The sequence below is a fragment of the Phalaenopsis equestris genome, unplaced genomic scaffold, assembly GCF_001263595.1.
Source record: "Phalaenopsis equestris unplaced genomic scaffold, ASM126359v1 Scaffold001116, whole genome shotgun sequence".
Taxonomy (NCBI): domain Eukaryota; kingdom Viridiplantae; phylum Streptophyta; class Magnoliopsida; order Asparagales; family Orchidaceae; genus Phalaenopsis; species Phalaenopsis equestris.
Window position 1 is genome coordinate 123,821 of NW_018165555.1, and position 11,731 is coordinate 135,551.

General features: G+C 34.5%; 1 protein-coding gene across 2 annotated transcripts in view; it reads right to left on the reverse strand.

The window, feature by feature from the left end:
* Positions 1 to 595: 595 nt before the first annotated feature.
* The window catches only part of LOC110033220 (BEACH domain-containing protein C1-like), a 154,093-nt gene continuing 142,957 nt past the window's right edge, over positions 596 to 11,731 (reverse strand). For both annotated transcript variants that reach the window (XM_020737131.1, XM_020737130.1), the window contains exons 29-31: positions 1,840 to 2,609; positions 1,615 to 1,737; positions 596 to 1,098 (exon numbers count right to left, since the gene is read on the reverse strand). In XM_020737131.1, coding sequence (XP_020592790.1) covers positions 1,024 to 1,098; positions 1,615 to 1,737; positions 1,840 to 2,609 — 968 coding nt within the window. In that variant the 3' untranslated portion in view covers positions 596 to 1,023. The remainder of the gene's footprint in view (positions 1,099 to 1,614; positions 1,738 to 1,839; positions 2,610 to 11,731) is intronic.

Below are 11,731 nucleotides of genomic sequence, written 5' to 3' on the forward strand. Positions count from 1 at the left end.
TGTTAATGTCACAGTTAAGAAATACTTATATTGTAGATGGTGCTAATTATTTTAGATCAATATATATATATATATTCTTTATATTTATATGTAAATTTAAATCATCGTAGCTCGTGGTATGTTATTTTGTGTTTTCAGTAACATAAGATTGTATAGATTGAATCAAACATCATCCATTTATTTTTCTAATTAAATTAAACACGCCCATTACAAGCCAAACATATATCAAACATGAACAAAAATATATAAATCGAGCCGAACACAAATACATTGTTCACAAACAATTTCGTACCCATCAATTTCAAGCAAAACTAACTTCAAACCAACCGAACACGAACCAAGCTCAAGCTCAAGCTCAACTCATTTACAACCCTAATCCTCACAAATTAAAAGCCTTGGACCCACACCTTGAAGTTACATTACTTTAATAACATTAATATTTCAATTTTCATAAAAAAACAAAACAAAACTTATCCAAATTGCAATTAGGATCGAGATATATATAAAAAAAAATAATTCATGCATTTCTGATTGGCTTCAACAAAAAACACCATGTAAATTACAACAAAAAAAAAAAAAAAACAAGAAGGAAAAAAAGAATTTTTCTCAAGTTTAAACAAAGAATAGCATTCTTACACCGTAAAGACTGCTCACATGAATCAATGGCTAGCCTCATTCCTTTTTCCTACTCTAGCCTTTTCCTATTCATAAAATCAGCTCAGCCAAAAAAAAATATGTTGTTTTACATGTACAACCCTCCTTTTACTCCAAATTTTCTTTCTTTTGGTACTTTCCAATCCAGCTCTTAGAATACCTCATCCCCTACTCAAACGAGATGGAAAAAATGCATCCCAGAAGCCTGGAGATCGAGAGAAACTTCATCATTGCATCTGGTTCTGATATTGATATTGTAACCTTTACATGCAAAACTACAAAATTTCTTCTTCATAAATAAAAGTTCATTGAATTCCAATCAGATGATCAAGGTGAGGCATAAAACTTCATTGAAGGCATAAGAGAGTACTATTTCATAAGTGGTGTAAGCCCACTGCCTTCCCAACCAAGCTTTAGCATCTGATCCACCACCTTCAAACTCAACTGCAATGAAATGAAACAAATTATAATCTAAGAGAAGTTTTATGCAAAGAACCTTATTGGTTATCAGCAAAAAAATTGAAAATCAAAGGAGTTTAGAAGATGCGACTCCTAACATTTGAATATCATTTCGATTAATGAACATGTCAACTTAACAATCACCATGCTCTAGTTTTTTCTATATATATAATATATTGAAAATTTAAGTACCTAGCAATCAATTCTTATGTATTCATACATCTCACACCTAAAGTTCCATATTTACACATGCAACACTTTGGTGTTTTAAATCAATGCATGAAAATGTGAATTTCAGTTTTAAAAAGTGATAAAAGAGCTATTTTTTATGCAATATTAAAAATTTTAGTGCTATGTGCGTAATTATGAAAGTGTAGGTGGGAGAAATGTAAATACATAAGAATTGTGTGCAAGGAATGTTGGTGAAGTCCGGATAGGAATGTCCCATCAAAGAAGGAAAAAATGAAAAAAAAAAAAAAAAATCCCCATCAGAAGACTCACAGCTGGGTCAGTGAAGACTATCAACTGCTTATCTGCTGTTGAAACAAGTAGATTAGTGTTGTCCTGATTAAGAGAGATTGCAGTGACATCTTGACCTTCAGCAAGCTTCAGCGTATGAAAGACCTGCAACATTTTAGGGGGGGAAAAAAAAACTATTCACAAATTTTAACATTTATTCCAAAAGAAAATAAAAAAAAAATCCCCAAGAAATGTGTTTTCTAATACCTCCAGAGTATGCAAATTCAGGAAGCATATTGAAGGTACATGAATTGCTATTCTATTTTTGGGTTTCTCCATTGATGATGAATGACCGGCTTGAGAATAAAGTTGGTAGTTTTGCTGATTAGCACTGGAAGAAGTCCCGATGAGAGCATATTCTCCATCAGCAGAGACCGCAATACAACTGATAATTCCCGGGAAAGGAAAAGGCGAAATAACTGCTGAATCGACAAAAATCCCATTAATCGTGAAGGTGCGTATCATCCGATCCGGCTTGCTATAGGTGATTATGAGTCCCTGAGATGAGAGGCAGACCGAATCCGCCTTGACTAATAGCTTCCGAATCAGACGACCTCTTCGCAATGAATGCAAGAGAATGCAACTAGCGAGAGAACATGAAGCGATGATACCGAGTTCGGAACTGACGGAACATGAAATTATCTCACCAAGATGACCTCGTAAAACATGTACAGGACCTTCAATTCTGCATTTCCTGCTCTTGTCTGTAGGAGTGTTGGAGCTGCTGCTGGTTTTTTGAGGATTTGAGGAAGATTTTGGTGTATTGATGGATGAATTGGAAGAATTTTGAGAAGCTGAAGGAAATGATCTATGTATTTTCCAAAGTAAAACTGTTGTGTCACGAGATCCAGTAACCAAATAGTTGTTATCAGGAGATAGATGAAGACAAGTTATAGGTGCGCTATGTCCTCTTGCTGTCTCAATGGTTTTAGCTAAATCTGCTGATATGATCTTGACAGAATTATCAGCATGTCCACCTAATAAAGCCGGATTGGATGAACAGTTAGAATTGAGAAATCATATCAGGGAATGATGAAGAAATTTCACTTACTAAATTAGGAAAAAAAAACATAAATAGCCGAAACAACAGAGGCCCCGAAGCAAAATGGTAACATCTCTCCACAGGTCAGGAGTACGTAGAACAAAAGAAAGTGGAATTATAAAATATAACTGTTATGTGTCATCATGATTAAAAAAGTGCAAGATAACTTGAGGCTTACGGAACTAACACAAATCAAAGATGGGATGCACAAAGAAATACAAAAATAATAACAATTCGTAGTTTCGCAGCTCTTATTTTAGCCAAATATTAAATTTTTATGCAAAACTAGAAAATATATTTAATTCAATTTTAAACCATCCATGCCACAAAAATCCAAAATTTCATAAGAAATTTTAAAACAAATACGAAGAATGGAAATATACCAAAAATTTCTAATATAATTAAAGATTTGTTTGTAAAAAATGATTTTAGAGATAAGTTCTAAACAAATCCTAATGAAACTTATTATGCTACATAGACCCAAGTAGGCTGTAAACAAAACGAACTTGAGCGAGCTCAAACTTGGCTCGTGTTCAGCTTGTTCAAAATTAATTGTGTTCGAAATTGGCTCATGTTCGAAATTATTCATGAACAATGTGTTTTTGGTCGACTCAATTGATATATCGTGTTCGGTTCAAAATTATCTTGTTTAAATTAATTAAAAAAAATAGATGTAGGGTGTTTGATTCGAACATGCAATGCTGATGACCCCATAAGTTGTGATTTAAACTTATATAAATATATATATTGTTAGAATAGAACCAACATAATATTATTGGGCGAGGATATTCACAAGTTGACCACTAGAGGGCACAAAAGAATACAAATTTTCCAGAACTCGATCTTTTCCTTATGAAGCATCTATCAATCTCCACATGTTTAGTCCGATCATGCTAGACTGACTTATGAGCAATGCTGATGAGGGTCTTATTATCACATAATAGGTGCAGCGGGAGGAGGCTGACATACGAAGCTCACGGAGCATGGTGCGTAACCAGAGAGCTTCACAGATCCCCAAGAATATGAAACAAAATTCAGCTTCAACACTGCTCCGACAATCACAGCCTATTTCTTGCTTTTCCACACGACAAAAAATCCCTATTCAAATGATTAATACCCCAAGATGGAACGTTGATCATTTGCGAACCTGACCCAATCAACATTTGTATAAGCAACAATATATCAAGAGGTGTGACGAGAGAAAAACAAAACTGAGCCCGATGCATTTTTTAAATAGTGGAGAATCCAGTGGATAGCTTGGAGATAGTACTCATAAGGGTCATGTATGAATTGACCATTATACCAATTGCACGACATATGTCGAGGCGATTATGGGCAAGATAGATGAGTTTTATGATAAGACGCAGGTAATGAGCCTTATTAACAGACACAACATTGGGAATGTCAGAAAATTTTTCATTGGAATCCATAGAGACAACCATTGATTTGCACAAAAGAAAATTGTTCTCTGTTAAGAGATCAATCATATCTTTGCACTGAGACAGACAAATGCCCTGAAGTGATCGAGCCACTTTCATGCCTAAGAAGTACCAGAGAAATCCCAAGTCATTTACTTCAAAGAACTTTGCAAGAATGTCTTTAAAATACTCCAATGTTGGGAGATCGTTATCTATAAAAACAATATTGTTAACATAGACAATAAGAATAACTATCTGACCATTGGAAGAATGTTAGAAAAAGAGAGTGTGATTTGATTGAGCCTGAATAAAATCATGACCCACAACCACTTATGTGAACTTGCTGAATCGGGCTCTTGTGAACTGCTTTAGCCCATATAAGGACTTTCGCAACCTGCACACTTGCCCTCTAAATACTTGCTCTTTAGAGACAATAGAGTTAAAGTTAGGAGAGAGAGACATGTACACCTCTTCTGTAAGCTCTCCATTCAAGAACATATTCTTGATATCTAGCTGGAATAAAAACCAACTAGATTCATCGCAAGAGACAAAAGGATCTGAATAGTATTTAACTTAGCCATTAGAGCATGTCTCCTGATAATTAACTCTGTATGTCTGTGAGTACCTTTTAACGACCAATCGTGCCTTGTTGCATTCAAAGGATCATCAGAGTCGAACTTGATGCTAAAAATCCATCAACACCCCACAACTTTCTTACCCTAGGGAATATCAATGACGTCCCATATATGGTTCCGTTAAAGGGCATTTATCTCCTCCATGACACCAATTTTTCAAGCTTGGTATGCTAAGTCAGGTTGAATAATTGATAGAAGCCGATGATTGGACGGAGCTGTAGTAAATGCTCTGTAGGTTGACGATAATATGCAAAAAGAAACATAATTTGCCAAGGGATAGAACATATATGACCGCATACTTTACTAGAGGAACCAACTTCCTCATTTAAAGATGGAGCAATGGTGGGGATATCGTTCGGAGGGGAAGCGATCTCCAGAGTATGTGCATTAGAACGATTGTGTCGAGTTTAAACACAAAAAGTGGGAGGATGTGTTGGTGGAACCAACGAGACAGAGGGCTCCTTGGTGGTAGGAAAGTGGGTGGAACCAAAGAAACAAATGGTTCCTCGATGGTAAGTGACGTGGGGGGAACATCCACAGAAGAAGGGTAAGAAACAATGTCTAAGAACTCTAGCTCAACTTCACTGGAGGCTGAGTTAGGAAAGAAAGGAACACTTTCAAAAAATAAGATACCAACACTAACATAGACCTAATTTGTGGTAGGGTCAAGACACCGATACACCTTTTGAGTGACAAAGTATCCTAGAAAAACATATTTTATGAACCTGGAATCAAGTTTACTTCGGGTTGTGTTAAGAACAAAGGCTGTGCACCCAAAAATTTTGGGATAAAAAGTGGAGAAGCCCCAATTATTAGGAAAGCACGATCTCAAACTGTATTTAAACCCAATTACAGTAGACACAACGAAGGAAAAAAAAATAAAACAAAATAAAATAAATAGAAAATACCAATAATATGTTAGTTTCTTCAAAGGGAAGGTGACCTCTGCTTAGAAGATGAGGAAGTTTTTGAAAGAGAAAATAACTACAAATTTATATTTTAAAACATAAACTCATGTCATCTAAGTGTGATCATCAATTGAAGTAAGGAACCACCGTTTATAAGTGTCCGAGTTGGGGTTGTGTTAAGAACAGAGGTTGTGCACCAAAAAAATTTGGGATATAAAGTGGAGAAGACCCAATTATTAGGAAAGCACGATCTAAAGCTGTATTTTAACCCAATTACAGTAGACACAACAAAGGAAAAAAAATAAAGCAAAATAAAATAAATAGAAAATACCACTAATATGTTGGTTTCTTCAAAGGGAAGGTGACCTCTGCTTAGAAGATGAGGAAGTTTTTGAAAGAGACAATAAATACAAATTTATATTTTAAAATATAAACCCATGTCATCCAAGTGTGGTCATTAATCGAAGTAAGGAACCACCGTTTATTAGTGTAGCTAAGAGTGAGAGAGAGTTTTCATAAGTCACTGTGAATAATAGAGAAATGAGAGAAATGTGTGTAATTTTGGGGTGGATAAGGAACACAATGATGTTTAGCTAATATACGAATTTCACATTTGAAATTAGCAGGATTTTTAGTAGTAAACTTCGACAGATACAATTGTTTTAGATACTGGTAACTAGGAATATCCAAATGATAATGTACCAATATAATATAACATTCAGTGGATTGAGATAAACTCGAACTACTAGGTGGAGCTTTTTTATTCTTTATGCTTTTCTCTTGGAAGAAATAGAGCTCTTCAACCCACTTAGCAATTCCAATCATCCTCTCTGAACAACGATCCAGAAAAACAAACATCAGAGAAAAAAATGAACACAATCAATGTCATATGTCAGTTTACTACCATGGATTCCAGAGTTAGACCTGTTGTTAAACCAACAGACCCTTTACTAACAATGAAACTTTGGAACCCGTTAGCAATTTTAATCATATCTTTCCTTGAGCAATGATAGTATGTTGAGATGACTTGAGAGCTTTCAGTGATGTGGTCCGTAACACTTGAATCAATATTCTATGGACTTGAAGGAGCAAAGAAAGTGAGTACTATAGGATTGGTACCATGACAAACGTAGGAGGTCGACAATCCTGAAGAGAGCTGCTTCATTTGACACTTAAGAGAATCAAATGATTCCAGACTGATTATATTGTGGGGGATTCAAATACCGTAGTGAGACTCTTAGCAATGAAGGATTTGGCTCAAAGATCGTATGGAGGTTTTCAGCATAGCTTCCAACACTTGTCAAGAGTGGTTGATTTTGTGACAATAATCACAAATGGTGTGATAAGCTTGGGTGGCATGGGATGCCAAGACTGGGATGTAGGTAAGATTTTAGAGGGAAACAACAGGCTGGGATGCTGAGACATTGGAAAATCTTGTAGGCTGGACAACAACTGATCAGGTATCGAGAAAGGAACTTGCTGCTGGGACAACCTTGAAAACAACAACTGAGAAAAAAGAGGGAAACAATACAAAACAACTGGAAACAGTTTTGAAGTGTCGAATTTGAAGGATCAGCCGTCGACAAGGATCTACGAGGGTTGGAGACTACTGCCAGCAAGTCAAGCGACAACTTTAGGGGCAAGCGCTTAGGATCTGGTGGCTGGAGGCACTTTGCAATAGATGAAAGATGGAAACCTTGAAAGTGATGGCTACTCGTGACTGCGAGAGACCACACAACGGAGTACTTGAACTTGTTCGAGATTCAGTTTTCGAAGGCATTCGGTCTCGGGATGCCATCCGAGAAGGAGGAAGAAGAAATTAAACGGGACAACAATGAAATGGAAGGAGAAGAGCAGTGGTAGCGGAAGAGAGGTAGCCGTCGCAGAGGAAGAAGAAATTTGAGAAAGCTCCTTGGCTCATGGGCTCTCATAGAGAATTGCTGGAGGTGGAACCGACAATAGGAAAAACTGCTGGAAGAGCCCGCGACTAGGGTTAGATACCATGTCAGAATAGAACCAACATAATATTATTGATAGGTGTATTTAAACCCAATTATAATAGACGCAATAAAGAAAGAAATAAAGCAAAATAAAATAAATAAGAAAGCCATAATGAGGAAATAAAAACAAGTAAAAATTAATAATGACTAGAAATTGCCGTTCTAAATTATATTTCTTTTCTGCACGGCTTTGGTTTGGACTCTATCGAGCCGCGACTTCTTCGCATCCGTCATCTGCGGTTTGCGGTTATTGTCTTCTTCTGCTGCGCTATTTCGCCCCGACCACTTGCTGGGCTTCCTTGCTGCTGTGATAGTGCTTTCTTTTTCTTCGGTTGAACTTGACAAAAGCTCATTTGCCCACGTTGTGGGTAATCCTCAGGAGGAGATGACAGTTGTCTTCCTCTCAAATTATAAGGAGAATCGTGATGGTACATGTGGCTGCTCCTTTATTAAGAATGCAAGCAGAAAGAGTGATAAGACAACACTTTTTTTCTCTGAGTCAGAAATTTCAACCCTTATTGACAAATTTAAGTTTGCTCTCATCGGAAAATTTCAGTTGGGACACCCACTTATGGAAGTTATCAGGAAAAGTTTTGATGATCTCAAATTAGCAGGAAAGTAGAAAGTGAGGCTCTTAGATGAGAGACATGTATTGATTTAGTTAACCGTGCCTGAAGACTATACTCGAATCTTCTCCAAAAAATATCTTAATATTGTTGGTAAATCAATGAAGCTGCTTAAGTGGTCTCTTGATTTTAACCACAATCATGAACCTCTTACTGTACCGGCATGGTTAGTCTACCTGGTCTCAAGTTGCACTTTTTTCACCATCAAGTTCTTTACTCTATTGGTGTCATATTTGGGGACCTTATAAAACTAGATCTACCCACTTTCGATCTTACCAGACCTTCTGTGACCAGAATACTTGTAGAAAGAGATATTACTTTGCCTGATGTTACTGAAGTTTGGTTGGGCACAATGCATAATAGATATTGACGACAAATAGTCATGGAGCATAAATCTCCTTATTGTTCTCATTGTAAGATGTTTGGGTGTTTGGGCATACTAATAAATGTCATAAGTTTCATCCTAATTTGAAATCTAAAGATCAAGTGAATAAGGATGAATCTAAGGATATATCTGTTCCACCTGGAGAGAAAACTACCACAGGACATAATTTAGTGTCTGATTCTATTGCTCCCGTGGACCCTCCCCTTGAAAATACTGTTCCTGCGATCGATGAGAAACTGGATGGCCCTGTTAAGCAACCTAATCTTTTAAACCCTATTGAAAATAATAATGAAGGATCCCTACCTACACGGATTGAGAATCAGGAGAACCTTGTAGCTCTCCAGGAAGTATCAGCGATAGAGGCGATAACTATTACCTCACATACACTTGTGGGCAAAACTGTTGGCAATCTTTCTACTGCAGCACTACCATCTCATCCGAATGAGCAACAATCTTCAGATGAAGAATTACAGGTCTACAATTCCAGGAGGAAGAAGAAGAATGAAGATCTACTTGAGTTAAGACATTTAATGGAAGATACTCTGGTTACTTCGGGCAATGGTACACACCTCACCAATCTGTTAGCTGGTTCCTTTCCGAGAACTAGAGGCAGAGACATAACTAAAGTGGGTCGACCTTGTTGATCTTTTATGTACCATCTTCTTTTGGGTTTTAAATTTTCTTTTTTTTCATTTTGTGTGTTGTACCGTAAGTGTTGGGTGCCTATTTGGTCCACTCATACAACCTATCTATACCCTTTTCTCTTAATATAATTGCCCTTGAGTTTTTTAAAAAACAAAAAAAAAATATAATATTATTATATAAATAATATATATAATTTCCATATTTCAAGCTAAAACAAGCCGAACATGATCGAACAAATGATTGTTCGTGTTCGACTCGTTTGTAGCTTCAACAAAAAAAATTGATCGTGTTCAACTCACTTACTTAAAGTACGATTCAAACATGAGTTACTTAACGAACCGAATATGAGCTGTTCAAGAACAACGAGCTTTCTTGATAGCCCTGGACCCATGGTTTCTCTATTTTTATAAAGTTACATAACACCCAATACTTATGAATTTACCTATCTCACACCTAATGTCTCATTTTTACACACAACATTTTACCTATGGATGAAAAGATGGATTGACTATTAAAAGATAATAATGAGTGCTACTTTCATATGTATTTGTAAATATGAAAGTTTTGGTGTGAGATAGATAAATATGAAGGTTTTGAGTTATGTATGAAAAGCCTCTAAAATTAAAAAATGAAAGAGTTAGTAATTAAATTAAATTAAAGTAGTATATTTAATTTACCTCGTTACTCGTTATCCACATCTTCCATAAATATTTTTTCTTCTATCATTCATCTTTTAATCAATTAATTTAACATGAAAAGTTTGTTTAAAATAACAATAAGCTAAACAAAATTAGTAAATGCTCATAATCTTAAACTACAATAGTACAAGAAAAAGATACATGCCAGTTAAATTTTTAATAAATCAATATAAACATTTGATGCTATTTAAAAATTCTGACTGTATCATTAACATATATATATAACTCTGTACAACCGTCACAAAATCACTGTCTAAGAAACTTTTATTAATTAAAATATTTTAATATCAATATCCTTTTCCATTTACGTTCACGAGTACATTAGCGTTCATCCACTAATACCGTAAAAAAAACGACTCTATCATAGCCAACCATGCACATGCAAACATATAATAAAAATATTATTTTCTAATAATAAATATTTTAATCTCATTTGCAAAGCAATCTTTATTATTGTATAAGGTTCAATATCTATGATAATTTAAATGAAGCCGAACACAGAGATAATTCTTACAATATGAACAAAATTCAATAGAAAAATAAATGCTATAACAATAACAATAAATGCATTTGGTAACATAAAAATAAAATATTACTATAGCAAAAGTATATGATTACTCACATCGATGATAGATGAGCTGTTTGTTCATAACTTATATCCCTTCTATCAATTTATCATCTATAAAATATAAAATATAAAATTTATTATTTTACTTAAATGTGCTTTAATTTTAATATCACTTAATCTTGAAGAAGCAAATGCTATGTGGGATGAAGTAACAAACACTATTAAACAAGTAACAAAAGATGTACTTGAAGAATAAAAAAAAAAGTATCTATAAATAAAAATAATTGATGGTGGAATAATAACGTGCAAGAAAAGATAAAATATAAGAAATTATATAATAAAAATTGGTTTAATTATAAAAACTTAGAGAACTAAGAAAAATATCAAATGACTCGTAGAAAGTCTAAAAAAACAATCTGTGATGTCAAAAATTCTGCTTTTAGTGATCTTTTTGATTGATTAGATACTGATGGTGAAAAATATATGCACAAACTAGCCAAACAAAGAGAAAATAGAAGTAAAGATTTAACCCAAGTAAAGTGCATTGAAGATAAAAATTAAAAAGTGATTTTCATAGAAAAAGATATTTAATATAGGTGGGCGAGTTATTTTGATAAACTTTTTAATGAAGTTTCTAAAAATACAATCGACTTTAGTGGTCTTAATATCGTTAATAATAATAAAATTTTTCATTTTTATCGTCATATTAGTAAAAAAGAAGTTGAGAAGACTTTAAAGAAAACCAAGGGTGGAAAGTCTGTAGGACTTGATGATATCCTAATTGAATTATAGAAATATTTAGGAGATTTGGAAGTTTCTTGGCTTACCAAACTCTTTAATATTATTTTAAAAACTAAAAAGATGCCTAAGGAGTGGAGTATTTTGGTCCTCATTTTAAAGAATAAAGGGGATGCACAAGATTGCAAATTATAGAGGAATTAAGTTGATGTGTCATACTTTAAAATTATGGGAGAGAGTAATTGAACATAGGTTAAGACGTATAACAAAGATTTCTTATAATTAATTTTGTTTTATACCAGGCAGGTCTATCATGGAAGCTATACATTTATTGAGAGGTTTGATGGAGAAGTTTAGAGATAATAAGGAGGATCTACATTTGATTTTTATTGATTTAGAAAAAGCTTACGATAAGGTTCCAAGAGATGTCCTTTGG